At 43.2% G+C, this 19,348-nt stretch overlaps 2 protein-coding genes across 3 annotated transcripts; one reads left to right on the forward strand and one right to left on the reverse strand.

Moving 5' to 3' along the window:
* Positions 1 to 2,928: 2,928 nt before the first annotated feature.
* On the reverse strand, positions 2,929 to 7,842 carry rab43 (RAB43, member RAS oncogene family). The gene is made up of 3 exons (XM_018744634.2): positions 7,533 to 7,842; positions 5,758 to 5,941; positions 2,929 to 4,165 (listed from the first exon to the last, which is right to left on the reverse strand). The coding sequence occupies exons 1-3, from the start codon at positions 7,719 to 7,721 to the stop codon at positions 3,912 to 3,914; spliced, it is 627 nt and encodes a 208-aa protein (XP_018600150.1). The 5' UTR covers positions 7,722 to 7,842; the 3' UTR covers positions 2,929 to 3,911.
* Positions 7,843 to 13,077: 5,235 nt separating this feature from the next.
* On the forward strand, positions 13,078 to 19,303 carry nuf2 (UF2 component of NDC80 kinetochore complex). Of its 2 annotated transcripts, XM_018744530.1 has the most exons (14): positions 13,078 to 13,260; positions 13,555 to 13,681; positions 13,934 to 14,008; positions 14,497 to 14,573; positions 15,033 to 15,094; positions 15,201 to 15,298; positions 15,512 to 15,585; positions 15,677 to 15,770; positions 15,871 to 15,933; positions 16,231 to 16,368; positions 16,629 to 16,769; positions 16,842 to 17,017; positions 18,521 to 18,656; positions 18,994 to 19,303. In XM_018744530.1, exons 2-14 carry the CDS (start codon positions 13,559 to 13,561, stop codon positions 19,099 to 19,101), a joined length of 1,365 nt encoding a protein of 454 aa, XP_018600046.1. In that variant the 5' UTR covers positions 13,078 to 13,260; positions 13,555 to 13,558; the 3' UTR covers positions 19,102 to 19,303. The 2 variants fall into 2 exon arrangements, with proteins under 2 accessions (XP_018600046.1, XP_018600047.1); XM_018744531.1 differs by lacking the exons at positions 13,078 to 13,260; positions 13,555 to 13,681 and having other exon boundaries at positions 13,937 to 14,012.
* The last annotated feature ends 45 nt before the right edge of the window (positions 19,304 to 19,348 follow it).

The raw sequence follows: 19,348 nt of genomic DNA on the forward strand, positions 1-19,348 counted from the left end.
CTTTGAAAATCATCTCAAGATTGAGATGCATATGGTTTGAGGACTGTCATGGTTCAGAAAGTGGGGGGGGGGTGGTTATTTTAAGAACTTCACTACCGTCTTCATCCGAGAGCAAAAGAAGCCATGGGAGAAAATAACGCAAAGACCTGGACTTTGAAGGAACTTCATGGTTCGCGAGCAGTTCTGAAAAGATGCCTGTGCACTGCAAGGTGCAATTTTTAAATGCCTCCTGAGCAATTTAAACTTGTCTTAAAGACCTTGCCTGTTTTCCATAGTGTAGTTACAAACAAAACTCTAGAGACCTCAGAGTTCACAATTTTGTGACATCAATTACTTGTCAGGTAAGAAAGTCAACAAATGCTAGCAGTAACAAGAGTACTGATTTATATATTTTAAAATGACTAGTGTAATGGTTTATTAGCTTTACCAGTACTGTGGTATGAACATAATCTTCCTTCCCATATCAATACCGTTCTTTTATCTGAACTTCTTAACCTTGGGATTTCTCTTTTACCTTGTGATTACTTCTGTGGTATTTTCTCAACCACTTAGAGCTGTTACAGGGTGTTTGGGGGAAAATAGTGATACACTGTACTGTACTGAATTTGTCGTGCTCATAAATGAGGGCTGGATCTAATGTCTACTTTTATTTGTTCAGACCGACTGTCTTCCTTTTCTCCTGGATTCTGTGATAGAAATAGTTATGCTTTTGCATTCGTTCAGTTCCCCCCCCCATCAATTGTTTGTCCACTGCATGGAAGAATAGGGTATGAGGGAGGGCACAGTTGGCAGTGGATGCCCCTCTATCGGAGGGCAATCACTGCCACACTTATTCACTTGTAAGGGGGCAGTTGAGGCAGGCTGAGTATAAAGCCCACACTTTCCTTTCTCCAGCCATTCCTCAGCTCCATGCAGGTGTTCAGAGGCAGTTGAGATTCTTTCCAGCATGTCCTGGGTCTGCCCCCTGTCCTCTTCCCACGGGGAGGTGCCCAGTATAACTCCAGTAGGAATATTACATGCTAGAACCAGCTCAACTGACTCTTCACAATCAGTTCTCATTCTTAATTGTGCCACAGCATAGACAACTACATCTGTGCTAGAATGGTTTAGAGGATTGAAGAAAGGAAGGATTGTAATGGAGATAGTTTAAATAGTCAGGTAGACCTCACCAGGTCATTTAGGATTACTCTTCCTCTGCCCCTCAACAAGGCAGACTTCACCCCAGCCTATACTTCCTGTCTCTTACTGGACCTCCTGTACAAGTACTCCTTCTCCTACCTCACTTACTTCATTGCTTAAGAGCCTGGACATAATTGACTCATGTGTCAAAGCCATAAGCAGATCCTACAGCTACATCCTGCATAACATCTGCAGGATCCACTCTTCTCACAACACAGTATGCACAGCTCCTGGTCCAAGCCATGATGATATCCTACCTGGACTGCTGCAAATCCCCCCTGGCTGGTCTTCTGGCCTTCACCATTGGACCTCTCCAGCAGATACAGGATGCTGTGGCGAGAGCTGTGCTTGACTTGCCAAAGTATTGCTACGTATCTCCTTTTCTCCTCTCTGCTGACTTGTATGGACTGGAATTTAGCCTGGCACCTAGTGATTCCAGGACAGGCTCTGGACCACCATAACCCCCAACAAGGATAAGCAGTTAATGAAAGTGAGCAAACAGATAAGTAGCTTAGTGCACAAACCTCACAGCGTAAGCTGCCTTGCACCAAGGTGTGAGCGAAATGTATTAATGAACACTGTGCTCAGGAGGTCTAAGTGGACACGCGAAACGCGCAGAAGCGACGACACGGATGGTGGAGGTGCCTTCCCCGCATCCCAGTTGCGCAGACCCACCGATCTGAGTGTCAGTAAACACTGCAAGGTCAGCTCACCTGCTGCAGACCTGCTTCACTTGCAACAAGTTATGTTTAAAGGTTTCTGATTCCTGCAGAACAGCCAAAGCCAATAGACCAGAAAAATCAGTCAATTTATTTCAGCACAAATAAAGAAAATAATTTAGTGTCAGTTTAATCAGAGTGTGTTCAGGCTACAAAGAAGGGGGGAGGGAAAAAAAAAAAGTGTTACACAGCTTAAAGGGTTTCTTTCCCCAAAAATGATTACAGTTCAACTGGCATTAGTTTCTCAAACTAACCATAATCAGGTCTAATTGAGACTGAAAGGCACTCAATGGGGAAAAAAAAAAAAAATGGAATGCAGAAATGTTTCATAGAGCTATATCATTTCAAGTAAATTCAAGCATTTTGAAATCTCCATGTGTACAGTACCAAAATTATATGTAGCTATTGGATTTTACCATTTTATGAAAATATCAATTCTCACATCTGTCACTTCCACAGATGAGAATAGGAAAAACTACTGGAAAAAAGATTAATAAAAGCTACGACTGTGGTTACTACAGCAGGGAAAGTACAAAAGGGTTTTTCTGCACAGCTTTGTCTGCATTTCAAATCCCTGGATGTAGAAAACACTGCGTCCTGTGAAGGAAAACTGGATTCTGAATCCCCACCTCCGCATTTCACAGGTAACGGCCCTTGGAGCACAGACACGTGTACTGTACTGCACGGTAATCCACCTGAATAACACTTAATTCTTGTTTAGCGCAACGCTGCGCGATTTGGTTTCCTACGAAGCTTTTCGAGGCACAGCTCTGGGCAGTGATAAAATGTATAAAAATACACTTTGTGGAGGAAACTAGCCTGCTATGAATGCTTGCAGTCAAATGACTACAGAAAGAACTGCTGCGTTTGCATGCGACGTCTCTCCTCCAACAGCCAGGTCCAAGATGAACCTTCATTGCACTGATTAAAAAAATAACTGCATTTCCATTAAAATCATAGTCACATTATTGTTAGGACATCAGGGAAAGAGAGAGGGGAAAAAAAAATTCCCCACATCCTTGAAGGTGGGGGGGGGGGGGGGGCACTGAACCTGTCCACATCTGTCCCAGTACAGCAGGGAGACCAGACACATGCCAGCTGGGATCACCGGGTGCGACCAGGAACCATCCCCCTGAACCCGGGTACCGTGTGGTCTGGGAGCTCCCGTTAAGGAAGGAGGCTGACTCGAAATGAGCTGCACCCCTCTGCCCCCCATGTCGAGAGGTCAAAGGTCATCCTAGTACTGTACTCATAAGGTGCTGCCATATTCTTGAAACGGCTTCAACGGAATGAGACAAGAGGGCAGAGAGCTGCCACTCGCATATAAAAACTGCCCTAAGAAAAATAATTATATTCTGCATATAACAAAAGCACTTAATATTCCAATACATCAACTACAAAAGTATTACTTAGTAAATGTTTTCATTGTCTGAAACTTACTGCTCAAAGTTATTAAAATATATTAAAAAAATTACATGGCAAACTAAAGCTAAACTAGAACAGCATCACACACAAACACACTACTGCCGTCTTTTCGAATGTTACAAAAATGAGGAATCGGTATCACTTGGACAGGCCTCCTCTCAATCCACCTGGAGGAGGATGTGAGCAGCTTCACAAACGAGTCCCTCACATACTGATCACGGTAATGCCACGTGGAAATTTGCGGGGGTTTGATTCAACGCTGAGACCCCCCCTTATTTCTAGAGAACCTTCAATTATTGCTTTGCTCCCTCGTCTCCATGAAGCTGCTTGGCAAAACTGCGATTGTGCTTAACGCCACTTCCTTTCCGGCCCTTTAGCCGCTCCTCCTTCACGCCACTTTGGCGAAGAGGCGCCTGCTGCTATGTCTTATTGCTGAAGCTCGTTCCCGGGACACCTCGATATAATAAAATCGTTAGAAAAATCTGGAACCGTACTACGTACGATTTTGCCGCTAGACTCTAGGAAGGACGATATCCTAGAATAAGAGTCGTGATCCGGAGCTCCGTGGGGTGGACTGCAGAGCGACCGTCAACAGCCGCACCCCCAGCTCTCGGGCATCACATCCTTGCTGTTGAGCTTGAAGCTGTCGGTGACGTTCTCGCTGAAGATGGGTCCGCCGTGTCTCAGGATGAGCTCGGCTGCCATCTTGTTGAACGCCTCCTCCACGTTGCTCGAGTCCTTCGCCGATGTTTCTATAGCGTTCACAAACTCCAGCTCGTCGGCCAGCTTCTGGGCTTCCTCGAAGGGAACCTGGCGCATCTCGGACAAATCGGACTTGTTACCTGCCGAGAGGCGAGCTGACATTAGCAAAAGACACCGACCCCAAGGAGGCGTTATGGGGTAAAACACGGAAGACAAGTGGCAGATTCCAAACTATCGTGTGTCTGGGGCTTTATATTAGAATTAATTCTCAATTTAACAAATTAGTTATCTCTTATAATGATTACCTGGGCCAGCAGGTGGCATAGTGGTTAAAGCCTTCACTGTGCACTTGAAGGACCTGGATTCAAGTCTCTGCCATACTACACCCGATCCATGTACTTACCCTGAACTGATACTGGGGGGGGGGGGGGGGGGGAGTACCCAGCTCTATGAATGGGTAAACTGGTGTAAGAACCTGAAAATTTTAGGCAGTGTATACAGGTGTCCCTTGACATGCAACGGAGTTCTGTCCCAGCAACAAGCTAAAAATCCCATGTACTTTATTACTTAAGCCATAAATATAAACTAACACATGAATGGTAATGTGGCGTTGGTATATTTTTTCGCCACTAAATTTCCACAGTATTAATGTTAAAATACTAATACAGAAGCACAATACATATAAAGTATTAATTGTATTTTCATGCTGCACTAATTCTCACATTTCTACATAGTTTCTTTTGCTTTTTCCTTTTCTGCATCACCAGAATACTCATGCTTTTGCCTTAAAAAACTAACACAAAGGGAATGAAACTAAACGTTCTGTAAATAAGTGTCAGACAGACACGCGGACAGCCCATAAGAAATACAGTGCACTGTGCAAGCAACCACCCGACTGCAAGCCATCGTACAGCAGATGGAGTGGTCAGTGTTAGATAAGACCAAACATGAAGACTGGAAAATACGTATAAGAATAATGGTACAGTCATAAGTGTGGGTTGAGGACCACCTGTACTATTTACATTTATTTAGCAGATGCTTTTCTCCAAAGCGACTTCCAATGAACTCTATGTAGTGTTATCAGCCCACACACCTTATCCACCAAGGTGACTTACACTGGGTCACTCATCCATACATTTACACATATTTGTGCAGTAAAATGGACGTTTCCTGACATCCAAGTGAATACATTCAAATTCACTTTATGACTGAAAAAGAAGGATTGATGGGGGGGGGGGGGAGGGATCAAATGCCAAAGAAAGGGCCTCCCAAGGTTCCAGTTTAGGAAACTGTTCCAAAGTGACACCAACGTAGCTCTTCCCCAAGAGTTGAAGACGGGGGTGCAGAAATCAACACACATCCACATTGTTTGAAACCGCTTGTCCCAAGTGGGGTCACGGTGAACCAGAGCCTGACTTGGCGACACAGGGCACGAGGCTGGAGGGGAAGGGGACACACCCAGGATGGGACGCCAGTCCGTCGCAGGACACCCCAAGCGGGACTCAAACCCCAGACCCACTAGAGAGAAGGACCCGGTCAAACCTGCTGCACCACTGCACCCCTTTCAACAAACACATCAATACAAAAACAGAGGTAGAAAACATGACTTCACAGCACAGTGTCACTGAAGATAAGTGAAACCACGTGACTTTATTGAGCGCAACAATTGACTACCTTACAGAACCATCAAGGCAGACATGCAGAGTCCAACCTCCAAAGTGCTGACGCTCACCTATCAGAAGAGGCACAATGCTGGAGCCACCGTACTTCTTCACGTCCTCCATCCACTTGGGCACGGACGCAAACGAGGACCTCTTGGTGATGTCGTAGGCGATGATGGCACCGTTGCTGCTGCGGTAGTAGCTCTGTGTGATGGTGCGGAAGCGTTCCTGCCCCGCTGTGTCCCATATCTGCAGCTGAGTGACACAGAAGACAGTCACACGGTCATCGAGAGCCTGGTGCTACCTGGACCACCAATCCCGGGCGCCGGGACACGCTCCAAACTGCCAAAACCTGCAGTCGGAGTCGCTCCTTTCACTTCCTTTGGTTGTTAAGCAGCTTGTAGCAGCTCCCAACACCCAACCCCCTCCCCCTCGGCCAGGTTCTCTTTCATTGCAGCAGGACAGGTTGGATGCCCAACAGCAGAGTCACTCTTGGGACTTGCCAATCTCAGGCATGTGTTATTAATAAGAACTCATTACCCAGCAACTAGACCCGAACACCTCTGATCACACTTTAAAAAGACGACGAACTGTTCTTATCAAGAATGCATACAGCGATTGGGGCATCGACCAGAGAGGGGTAGCAAAAATCAGTGCAAAATTTCACTGATACTACAAGACAAACATCTGGAGCGTCAACAGCGGGTGCCATGGGGGTTAAAGCTGTTCCTCTGTAGTCTCAAATCTGTTGGTTCAAATCCCACCTCCCACCGTAGTACCCTGGATTAAGGTACTTACCCTGAAACACCACAGGAAGAATACCCTACTGTATAATGGGTGAAGCGGTTCAAAATTGATTTTCCACCACCGTACGACACCTTGGACTAATGTGTCCTCAAAGAAAGGCTATCAATAATAATTTTGAATGCACAGTAAATTAATACAGCTGTACTATGAACATGACAGTGAACAACACAGCAGTCTGGTTCAGTTCAGGTCACAGTGACACTGCGCCACCATAAATAAAATAAAGGCTTCGTTTTTATTGGCAATAGAATCTAAATTAAAAACCCACAAAGCTGATTAAAAGAAATAAACACAAAAACAGTAAAATCAGATACATTGATTGAACTTGACGCAATAAAACAGCCATGGAGAATGTAACCGTTTCTGAAAAAAACTGAGATCCTTGCTGCAACCCAAGTTATCAAATAAAATAACGGTCCGATGATTCTCAGTTCGAACTCAGTTTCAGTTACAATCACAATGAATGATGTGGCTGAAAACGTGATGTTTTTACTGCTGTGAGGTTTTCTTTTCTTCTTTGCCGCAGTTGCACAATAACGTGTGCGTGTTTTTTTTTTTGTTGGGGGGGGAAGAAGGAGAAAGGGGAGAAGAAAAAAAAAAAAAAAAAAAAAAAAAAAAAAAAAAAAGCACAGAAACGTGAGATACCGGACGAAAAGATCGCGAAATGAGTCACCGGCGGTGACTCGACAAACCGGGGAAAAATTAACAGGACGAAACTGCAACACTACAAGCAGTTGGGAAACTTTAAATTAATGATACACGGCGGGGCCCCGGTCTCACTTCGAAGAGTAAAGACATTTTTTTTTTAAATTATTTAAACTCCGAGGGTCGTCCGTCGCCCCCGAAATGAGCACCGTTAACTTTTTAGAAACTTTCCAAGAGAAATCGTATCGAACGGCGCCGCCTGCGCTCCTTCACGTTCAGCCGCACTCCACTCGCACGCGCCGCAGCTTCCGCTAACCGCGCGCAGCTAAACAATGACTCATCTCGAGCTTACTCTGCATTTTAAAGCGAGTAAAGTGATTTTTTGGTGAAGTACCTTGACCCGTTTGCCGTGGATGTCCACCGTCTTCATGGTGAAGTCCACCCCGATCGTGTTGCCCTGCCTCTCGATGAAAATGCCGGTCTTGAAGCGCTGCACCACGCAGGTCTTCCCCACACCCACGTCGCCCACCAGAACTATTTTAAATATAAAATCGTACTTATCGTCCGAGTCGCGCAGAGCCATGTCTATGTGTGCGGGACCCTCCAGCCGGCCGCGAGATTCTCGTGGCCAAGCACGACGTGGAAAAAAGCAGCTCCTCAACACGGAAGAAACGCGTAAATACAGGGGGGTGGAGGGCCCTACCTTGTGGTGTCCCTGGTGCGCCTGATTCGGTTTTCAAGCGTGGCAAATAGAGCGTTTCCACATAGGTGTCCATTGGTGTGCCAGAAGGAAGGACCCCTTTCTCCGTTTGTTACGCAGAGTTAAAGTGTACAGGATGGACCGCATCACAGTTTTATTACATTGTTCGCTTAGCTGACAGTTTTCTCCAAAGCAACTTACAATTGTTATTTATTTATTTATTTATTTATTTAGATTTTCTCCTGAATAATCTACGGTGTTACAGTTACAGTGATTAACCCATTTACAGCTGGGTAAATTGTTTACTAATTGTATCTATTCAGGGTGAGTATCTTGATTGAGAGTACTTACTGCTGGAGTTGGGATTCAGACCTATGACCTTCGACACCAGAGGCAGCAGTTCTAACCACGGCATTACCTGCTCCTCCAGTTTTCAAGAGCGGAAAATGACTTTACACGATACTAATTGTAGCTGATGTGTGACATGAACTCCAAGTTGTTGATAAAGAAGACAGATTTAGAGAAACAGAATGACTGTTAGTTCCATAACTATCAGGCCTGCAGGGTTTTCCTCATGGGGGCCTGGAACATCTGGGGCCCTGGATGGTGGGTGTCCAAGACAGTCTTGCTTTTACTCTGGCTCTCTTTCACAAGTCTCATATTCCTTTAAAATGGAACAGTAGTTGAGAATTTTAAGCAGGCAGGAGCAATGCATCCACCAACTGATGTGGGCAGCAGGTAATAAATAGTGTTTAGGGTCACTGCCTTGAAATCAGGAGGTTGTGGGCTCGAAGCCCTGCTCCTACTGCGGTACCTTTAATCAAGATATTCCTCTAAAGTGGTACAGTGAGAATGCTGTTCTGTGAATATTTATTCATTTAGCTGATGGTTTTCACCAACACAACTTATAATTATTTACCCATTTACACAGCAAGGTAATTTTACTGGAGCAATTCAGGGTAAGTACTTTGCTCAAGAATACTACAGCTGGAGGTAGTAATCAAATCTATGACCTTTGGGTCCAAAGGCAATAGCTCTAACCACTATGCTAGCAGCTGACCCCAACAGATCGGGTGTATGAGCAGGTAAATGGGTAAAGTGTATAAGTTGCGGGGGGCGCGGGGGCGCGGTGGCGCAGTGGGTTGGACTAGGTCCTGCTCTCCGGTGGGTCTGGGGTTCGAGTCCCGCTTGGGGTGCCTTGCGACGGACTGGCGTCCCATCCTGGGTGTGTCCCCTCCCCCTCCGGCCTTACGCCCTGCGTTGCCAGGTAGGCTCCGGCTCCCCGCGACCCCGTATGGGACAAGCGGTTCAGAAAATGTGTGTGTGTGTATAAGTTGCTTCGGTCAAAGGCTTTGGCCGAATATGAGTTATTGATGAAAATGATCGAATGTGTGTGACATGAGTGGCTCATCGGTGTTTAGTGCGACAGGAGACACCATGCGCCATCACTATCGAGTTTGTGGCTCCCAGCTCCCTGATGAGGAGGTACACAGCTGTGTGGACATGGCTTGGTGCTCGTGGAAAGCAGCTGGAATGTGATAAAGAACTCGGGTAGGTTGGGGGTTGCGAAAGTTCCAGTAGCCGAGGACCCTTTGTGCTTCTAATGTGCACTAGAAGTCGCTGAGCTTGTTATGCAGAGATGCTCCGCATTTGCCCTCCGGGACCTCTTTTTGTAGATAATGATGGCGCAAGGGCCCATTCACACTGTGGGACTCATTTTACATTTACATTTATTCAGTTTAGCAGCGGCCTTTGTGCAAAGCCACTTTCAATGGAGGTACTCGATAGCCAGGCGTGGTAAAGGGTGCGGCAAGGGCACCGCACATGCCTAAAATTAAATGACACTTAAAAATTAACCTTATAGCGGTTGAATACAAGGTAAAGATTAACAAAGAAGTACCTCTCAGAATAAAGATCACAATTAAAATTAAAACAGTGGAATCCGTGCATTTATCTAGGTACATTTCTATATTTCCATTTATACGCTTTTAACTTGGTAATTGCCACTATAATTAATTAGAATCTTTCTATCTGGAAGATTGTTTTTGTATTAAATGGGGTCATGCATTGTGCTTTCTGTACTGGACAATGTATGGCTTTTATACTTTGCAAACCTCAAATTAAATCAATAAATTACGGTGTAATCCGTAGCAGCAAGTATTAATATTTATTAAATTAGCAGAGCCTTTTTAATGGAGACCTACAATTATTATTAGCTTGAATTTAGCAGATTTCTTTGTGCAAGTGCCCTACAGGAGTAGCAGTTCTGTAGTGAACTACCTACATTCATGCATCTATTTATTCAACTGAGCCGTGTAACACGCACACTCGGGGTCATCTCAGATTCACGTCTAAACACAGTACAGGAGCCTGGTAGATACCATGGTACAGCACAGCACAGCACATGTACCAGAGGATTCCAGATGTGGAAGACAAGTACAGGTCCATGACTAAAATGCAGTAAGACAGAATCAAATATTTTCTTCATAGCGAATGTAAATGCAATAGAACTGTTGTCCTCATGACTGATTGGGTTATTTTTCTTTGGAACTAGAACAAGAATTGATGATATGAAGCAAGTGTGAACAATGTGCTAAAACTGACTGCGCAAACATTGCTTGGGTCATCTCATGTTTAGCGGTGAAGTTTTTTGTGGTTTATAAAGTTCAGCCCTTCTGTTTGTCTCCAACCTTCTATCAGTCTGTTTTTTACCCCAAAGTGGGATTTCCTACCCAAGAACAGCAGGGAACTTCCCCTCCCTTATGTGTTTCTCCACAGCAACTTACAATGTTCACCTACTTATAATTATTTACTCATTTATATAGCTAAAGTTCCCCCCCCGGAGAAGTTTCAGGGTAAGTCTCTCGCTCTTGGGTACTACAGCCAGAGGTGGGATTCAAACCTGCGCTACTAGGGGCTGAAGGCCATAGCTCTAACCACTACGCTACCAGCTGTCCCCCCTTTGTGGTCCTGTTTTCCTCTCACAATTTACTCTTATCTGTATTAAACCCTCTGTGTTACATTATGTAATATTTTTGATGTAAATATTACGTTGACTCTTATTATAATGAATTCTCATTATTTTATTTCGCTCTATGTATCTTTAAGAGCTGTGCTATATAAATACACACACACACACACACACACACACACACATACACACACACACACACACATTTTCAGAACAGCTTGTCCCATACGGGGTCACGGGGAACCGGAGCCTACCCGGTAACACAGGGCGTAAGGCCGGAGGGGGAGGGGACACACCCAGGACGGGACGCCAGTCCGTCGCAAGGCACCCCAAGCGGGACTCGAACCGCAGACCCACTGAAGAGCAGGACCTGGTCCAACCCACTGCGCCCGCTATATAAATAGTTTATTATTATTACTATTATTATTAGGGGGGGCGTGGTGGAGCTGCCCACTGTGTGGCGGGTCTGGGGTTCGAGCTCTGCGTGGGGGTGCCTTGCAATGGACTGGCATCCTGTCCTGGGTGTGTTCCTTAACCCTCCAGCCTTGCGCCCTGTGTTGCCGGGTAAGGCTCCGGCTTCCCGCGACCCTGCTTAGGACAAGCAGTTGTTGACAATGGATGGATTATTATTATATTATTATTATTATTATTATTGTAGTAATAGTAGTAGGTCTGGGGCTGGAGCTCCCCTGCAGTCCGGTCTCTCCAGGGGAAACCTGTGTTCTTTCATAAGGAGGCAGGGCGCTCTGAGTGCGGGTGCCGAGAGCTGCAGGAGGGCAGCTGCAATCATGCAGGACTCTGAATGAGCCCTGCTGGGGGTTGCAAGCCCTGAATGTCCTGATGCCTGAGACTCTTTGAGACTCTTTGTGTTTGAAATCTCATCTGAAAGCTCTTCCTCTTTGTTACGTACAGGTGGGTTCACATCTGTCCTCAGGTATCTTTTACTAGATGCTGGTAATTTGAAGGGCCTTCCGTGAGGATGGAACAATATCTTTACCTTTGCTTTTATCTGACTTGGAGGTGCCTTGGTCTAAAGCAGCTTGCAGGACAGGTGTGTGCTGAAAAGGCATGGTAAAAAGTAAAACGAGGAATACACACACACACACACACATTTTCAGAACCGCTTGTCCCATACGGGGTCACAGGGAACCAGAGCCTACCCGGTAACACAGGGCATAAGGCCGGAGGGGGAGGGGACACACCCAGGACGGGACACCAGTCCGTCGCAAAGCACCCCAAGCGGGACTTGAACCCTAGACCCACCGGAGAGCAGGACTGTGGTCCAACCCACTGCACCACCACGCCCCCCAAAATGAGAAATATTATTATGTAATGTTAGGCTTCTGTTGTTAGCAGCTTACAGTTATTCACCCATGTATGTAGCGGAATATTCTTCCTGGAGTAATTTAGGGTAAGTCCTTTGATCATTAGGAACTGGGAATGTTTAGATTGCAAGACAACTCCAATCCCCACCCCCTCCTTGCCCCAGAGAATTCAGAAGTTAAAAATGACTCTTTACCTTACCTGATCATAATTAACCCAACAGTATTAGAAAATGAGATAAAGGGGCGGCCAAGACCAATGTAGTTCAGCAGGGAGCGTGGTGGTTAAGGCTAAATTCCAGAAGTGTGAAACAGAGCTGTGGAAACATTAAAAAGATGCTTTACTCTCCTTCACCTTGCTGAGGATGCAACTTTATAACTTTGTTTTCAACATACAAAAAAGGTCATTGGATTCCTGCAGGACACGGGCAGTTTCTACACCACAGGAAGACCTCTACACTCCTCTGCCTCTGGCTGCTTGCATCTACCACTCACAAGGGGTCCAAATTTAAAAGCCCAGCAGTTGTTGATTTCATTCCTGATGTGGTGAAATTAACTTCCTGTGTCCCTCAGGGCTGCTGAATCCTTTCCACATTCAAAAATGGTCTCAAACCCATGTCTTTCAAAGTCATGTCTCTCCTCATCTCTTAACTGCTGCATCACACCACCTGTCTTTGTTTTGAGAACTTCTCTCCCGATCTCCCGACAGCTCCATAAGTGAGCCCAGCACCATCTGCTGTGACTGTGTATGTACTGTATTCGCTATTTGAATATTACTTCTACAGGAAAGCTTCTTGAAGGTTCTATACCAAAACTTATCTGAAGCTCTTTGTCTGTTGTCGAATGCAATTTTGTATACCCCGAGTTAACGTTGTTTTTGTTGAAAAACAGAGTAAATATAAATGTTCTGCTTTCTTTTCTTTTTGCATATGTATGTACAGTACATTTCAGATACAATGAATGTCGTACCAACGGTGGCAGTCAAGTTCCCCCTCCGCTCCGATAGGGGGCAGTCACACCTTCGAGAGCCCCATCGCTCCTCTATGCGCAATAGTCCTCTGACACCGCAGAAGAAGAGCGCTACGAGGCGCCAAAATTGAAAATACGTTGGTCGGGAAACGAAGAGCAGGTACAAGGCAGCGTTTTTTTGTTGGTAGAAAACTAGTACAACTGTAAATATATAAGACTGAAATTACTTTATTGTTTGAATGTGTATTCCCAGTTTGCTGTGCATAAACGGAACACTCATTCTGTTGAATAAGTAAGTTAAAATAAACGATATGGAATTCTTGCATTAGCTTCGACGGCTAACGCGAACGGAGGGAATTTTTTTTACTCGACTGAGCTGTTCCCAGTTTTGTACAGTGAGTTTATTCCCTTCCAAGACGAAGTTAATATGAAAGTTGTCTTTCTTTCTATATAGCTACATGGCGGAGAACACTTTCCCGAGCTACAAAGTGGATTTTCTTGTGCAGTTTATCCGGAGTGATATCCTCACAGGACAGGAGGCGAAACACTTCACTAAAAATGACATAACTCCCACTACCAAGGTCCTCTCACCTTTATTTAATATATACACACGCTGCTCTAAGAATTAATAAGGTTTATTAGTTGTCACGCTGATATGATTATATATATGAACAAAAAAGCTTGAATTCAGTCACCTAAACACACTAGTTTTTCATTATCGTTTGGTCAACACTTCACTTGTCATTATGAAGATATAATTCTGAGATGTTGTTGTGTGCTGAATGCTTTGTTTGGGTGTCTGTTTAAATTTCTTTTTCCCCTCGTAATTGCAGCCAGAATCACTCCAGAGACTCTACATGAGGATCCTGCAGCTCCTGTATCACATCAAGCCTGAATTTCACTACATGGCGAGTGTGTGCTTTTAACATAACCAAACACAAAAAGTAAACAATACACAATTTTATCAAAGAAAACATACTGTTGTTCTCACTGTTTGTGGTAACAAACATGGTAACAAGCATATACATCATGCATTTATTCAATATCAAATTTTACAGATAACATACACATACTGTTATAAAGGTGATTTTATGTTGTATTTACTGCTGTTATTAACTTTAGCAGATATTTTTCAATATGATTTACAATGCTAGGTAAATTTTAGAGATTTGCCTAGTTAAACAGTAGGACAATAATTACCAGAAATGTTACTGTAAATATCTTCATTAAGAATTTAAATGTGGGTCCTTCAGATTGTAAGGTGGCAGACTTTATGCTATCTGCTGTACCATAATACAACTTTGAGTGACTTTGTATGCACTAATTTGTATTATTAACTGCAGCTGGTTAGTCACTGTGTTTTTGTTAAATATTGTTTTCCTTTCTGTCTGTGCAGGTGACACTGGATGAAAATATCCAATACCCCATGTTACACGAAGGAGTCACACCTATAATGAGTCTGTATCTCCGGATGTAAGCGTTTATATGCTCATTTAATCTGTAAAATGTACTAAATTCGGCTGCATCGCTGTCCTAATCCCGTCTTTTTAAAAGAAAATTTTAAAATATGGACGTGGTGTTTTAATGCTTTTTGGTAATCATAATTATGAGTGTTCTTATTTATTCATTTAGCTTGTTTAGAAAAAGAGACTTGCAGTGTTACCTACCTGCAATTGTTTAGCTATTTATAGAGCTGGATAATTTGTGCTGGAGCAATTTAAGGTAAGTATTCTGCTCAACTGTATGACAGCAGGAGGTGGGGTTTGAAACTATAACCTCCAAGCCCAAGGGTGGGTACTATGCAACCTGCTCCCTCACAGCTCCATGTAATCATCCTCTATCTATATGATTGACTAAACTCACAGTTGGATTCATGGATGATATTAATCCTACGCGAGTAATTCCAATATTAATATTAATCACCTTTTACAGGTGTAATTTTCTGCCAGTTTGTCATGTATATGACTTCCAACTAAATGACCTTCTCAACCCAAGTAAGTAATGCCTCTGGATAAAATACATATTGTGACCATTTTTAGTATGTTACTATTGTTTGGTTGCAGATTAATATGCAACTATGTCTTTGTTATATCTTTGCAGAAGCAAAACGAACAATTTATATTTTAAGTGGTATAATAAATTTCCTGCAGTTCAGAAAAGTGAGGCTTGACATGACATCTGAGTACCAGCAGAGTTTTGTAAGTGTTCACCTGACACTCTCTCCATTTTCAACATGCTGAGAGACACTTACACTGAATTTAAAATAGTTTTAAGCATGGTGTCAAAGTTATTTACTTGTCAATGAAGCTGGTGTAGTGGAATATAAAATCCACATGGTTTATTTCTGAAATACAGAATCCAAGTTGTAATAATTCATTGATGGAAGTATGCACTACCTTTTCTAAATACAGAGAGCAGACATGGATAGGTGGCAGGCCTATAACAGGGGAGTCAAAGAATTGGAGAAAAAGATAGAGAAGTTGACGTAAGTACAATGCAAATTGTATTTAGCTAAGTTTGAACCACTCTTGTGGATTTAGCTCTCCTTACTGGTTGCGTTTGCCTGTCCCCTTCAGGACCATTCCCCCGGAGCAGCAGGCCGAGGCAAAGGAGCTGGCTGCGGCACTCACGGAGATTCACAGTGCCACCACACATGAGTATCAGGAAGCGGTCAGTGGCAGTGCCATGATGGCTGACATCTGACTGTCAGCCTTGCAAATGCTCTGAATGTTGACGCATCCATCAAGGTTTTTGTTCCTTGTCTTTTCAGAATGCATTAAACCAACAAGTTGCGGAATGGAAAACAGAAATTGCAGAAAGGTCACAGAAAGTGGTATGTAGAGTTGGTTGAAGTTTCTTGAACTTGAGGCAGTCTTGTCGTGGCAATTGGGTGGATGTGAATCTCTTTTCTTTTACATGAATTTTAATACTTTCATCTTTTTTGGACTGTAGATGTGTAAGCGACTTATTTGGGCTAAGTAGCTCATTGGACCCTTCTGGTTTTAGAGTTTGCATTAATTAAGCAGTTGTGCTGTGTCATTTGGAATAAAATAAATCTGAATATCATGTTTACTCTTTGCAAAGTTGTGGGGCCTTGTTACTGGAAATGAAATCTTTGTGTATTTGGCAGACTCAGCGGAAACTGGAGGTGGCCACGCTGAAGAATGACATCGCAAAGCTCAAATCCCAGATTGTAGAATCACCAGAAGAGCTCCGCAGTGAGATGGAAAAATTGAAAGATAAAGTGAAGACCATCAAAAACTCTAAAGTATGAATTCCCAGTTTTGCTGGTCTTGTTTCTGGATCATTCTGAAGAGTGTACAATATTTTTTGATGGAAGTCTAAAATAGGAAAAAGTTATAGTTTTAAGGAAGTATCCACCATTCTTTCTTTTTTTTTTTTTTTTTTTAATAAATCTGCTTACCCAGTTAAGGGTCTAGTTGCTGAGTAAATGTATTGAAGATAAATTGTGCCCCGGGGAGTCTTCAGATCTTTTAATGAGCTTTTCCTGACATGCTACCTTTCCAGGAGGATGTCAATGCCAGGCTGGTGGAGTGGCAGATAAAGGTGCAGGCTGTGCACCAGAACAAAGCTGATTTCCAGCTCCTGAACAAAGTACTACAGGACCTGGAGGTGGGCATGGACAAGATGAACAGCCAGCAGGAGAAGGTATGTGCCACCTGAAGTTTGTTCTTGAGGTTAGCTAAATGGAAAGGATAAATTAACTTTGCATGTCGATAGATTCAGACCCTGTCAGCAGAATGCGAAAAGATGAAGAAGGAGCTGAAGAACCTGGTGACGGAGGAGGGCCAAATGAAGAGGGCTCTTGAGATGAAGATGGACAAGCTGTCGAAGCAGCAGATCCGTAGACAGAAGAAGAGGGAGATGAAAGATCAGCTTGTTCAGAATGTCTTGGGGTAAGGAGATCAGCCCTGGGAAATTAGGGGTAGGCACCTACACACACTTGAATGTTAAATGTCACTACCAGCTTTTTAGAAATGAAAGGGTAATATAATTAAAACAAAAATGCATTTACTAATAGAACAATTATTAAGCTGTGTGGGGGGGGGACTGTTTCACCAAGAATGGACACTCAGTTAAGACTAGGATCTGCAGCAACATTTTGGTCGTAAAGTGGCAGCACTGGGTTCATAAACCAAAATGCTGTGGAGAGATGTAGCTACTTATAACAGCAGGGAAATATTCTGACTTACTGGGACAGTAAGGTAGTGTCATGTTTAGATACTGCCTTTGGATCCAAAGGTTACAGGTTTAAATCACACTTCCAGCTGTAGTACCCTTGACCTTAAATTGCTCCAGTAAAATTACTGATTTGTACAAATAATGAGTAAGTAATTGTAGGTGGCTTAACACTGTAAGTCACTTTGGGGAAAAGCATCAGGTAAATGTAAAACATTATTGCTCATATATCTTTTAATGAAGTTTTTCTGGTAAGGCCCTCAAGGAGAATGTAGATCCATCAGGTCTCCAGCCATAAAACAGTGAAGCTGAGAATTTAGCAACTGTATGAAAGTACACTAGAGGAAAAAAGCACCATTTACCAGACCAGAATTTTATTACCAATACATGTACAAGTACACGGGCTGTTTCTGTTATAGCTGTGTGACTTACGGATTTTTGGATACAAACATTTTACGGTGTATTTATTTTTTAGCTACATCGTTTTCCAGTTTTCTCGACTATCCCTTTGCTGAGGAGTAAATGCAACATGTATTTATCTGGCTGACTGATAGCTGGCAGTAAGACAGACAGAATAGGTGTGTGTGAATGGTTTGATTCAACACCATCAGTGTTTACAGCTTCTGGTGTTTGTGAATGTTGTACATATGTATCTGTTCAATTGGGCTGGAAGAGTAGTAGGAGTTTGCAAAGATGATGCATTCTTACAATTAAAACTTCAACTCACAAAGTATTGGTTGAAGAAAAAATGTCATTTTGTGCAGGGCTGAGCATCGGATGAGGTGTTTCTCACTTCTTACAAGGATTTCTTTGAAACATACCTGGTGTGCTTTAGTGTAATTCCACGCTGCCAACTATGTACTTTAAAAAAAAAAAAAAAAAATTAGCATTTTAAAAAGCTGTTCAAAGGCTGGCTTTGGTTTGGCTGCTGTATAAAATACAACTCAAGTGTTATTTTGGGAGTCACTGGAATATTTATTGGCCTTACTTACATGCAGTATTTATTTGTTGTACTGAAACGAAGCTTGCCAATACTGTGAGGTGAACACTTTTCAGGTATTTTAAGCTGTTCAGTTAAATGTTTAATATGTAATTTTGTCCCAGATGCTGGATATTCTGTTCATCTATTTCATGTACAAGCTTTACTGTTTAAAAATCCTCAGCTGAGTGTCTTCCAGCCACTCCCTCAGTATGTCCTGATGGTCCCTTGGGTCTCTCAGACAGTATAACCAGGTCCATCAGAAACGGGAGGAGATTGTGGAGCAGATAGAGGAGGTCAACAGAGAGACTCAGCAGATTAAGGCCCGGATTCAGGCTCTGAGGGACGTCTGCAGCCTGGAGACAGACAAAGCTCAGGTACGTCCTGCTCCAGACCCTGTGTTACACAATGTGGAATTTTCCTCAGTTTCAAATGAGCTGATGACCCTAAATTGCTGTTTGTGTAGATGTAATTGAGTGGTTCACCCTGTGCTTTTGATTGGCTTTGGACCACTGTGAGCTGTGGACAGACTAATTGTTTTTCCTTACACATAGATACCCACCACTAAAATGGTTTATTACAGTTTAAAGTTATAAAGTAACATTTTCTTTATGCATGTGATGGAAGTTGAGCTCCTTATTCTGCCTGCAAGTATCATTTCGGCATCTGCAAATGTCAGCTTAATGCATTTGTACAACTGGACTGTTTCTGTAGGGTCTCTATGAGCACCTGCTGTCTGCGCTGGACAACTTTCACAAGAGGATCGAGCACCACGTTGTGCAGGGGAATGAGGATATTGTCAAAATGAAAGCACATTATTAGCAAGGCACTGTAGTATTATGGGTTTGTTTGTATTTCTACATCCTTATAGTTTTATGTACTGTTTGTGTAGATACTGTTTTACCTTGTTATAGCATTCCTTTCTAGTGCTAATAAAACCAATAGTCTATTGCTACTGTATACAACAAATGAAAGCACCACTGAACAGTTAAAACCATGGATGCAGAATGCATAGAACCTGACACCTACTTTATTAAAAGTGAGCCCTTGTTCTTTAGCTTATTCATAA

This window comes from Scleropages formosus, chromosome 22 (assembly GCF_900964775.1).
Source record: "Scleropages formosus chromosome 22, fSclFor1.1, whole genome shotgun sequence".
NCBI classification, from domain to species: Eukaryota; Metazoa; Chordata; class Actinopteri; order Osteoglossiformes; family Osteoglossidae; genus Scleropages; species Scleropages formosus.

Bases quoted from the DNA above. Each gene is read 5' to 3' on its own strand.
- rab43 (XM_018744634.2), bottom strand. From the start codon at position 7,721: ATGGCTCTGCGCGACTCGGACGATAAGTACGATTTTATATTTAAAATA. The intron at 5,942-7,532 runs GTACTTCACCAA...TGTGTCACTCAG, and splicing joins TCCACGGCAAACGGGTCAAG to CTGCAGATATGGGACACAGC. The intron at 4,166-5,757 runs GTGAGCGTCAGC...GCCTCTCGGCAG, and splicing joins CATTGTGCCTCTTCTGATAG to GTAACAAGTCCGATTTGTCC.
- nuf2 (XM_018744530.1), top strand. From the start codon at position 13,559: ATGGCGGAGAACACTTTCCCGAGCTACAAAGTGGATTTTCTTGTGCAG. The intron at 13,682-13,933 runs GTCCTCTCACCT...TCGTAATTGCAG, and splicing joins ACATAACTCCCACTACCAAG to CCAGAATCACTCCAGAGACT. The intron at 15,771-15,870 runs GTCAGTGGCAGT...TTGTCTTTTCAG, and splicing joins CACATGAGTATCAGGAAGCG to AATGCATTAAACCAACAAGT.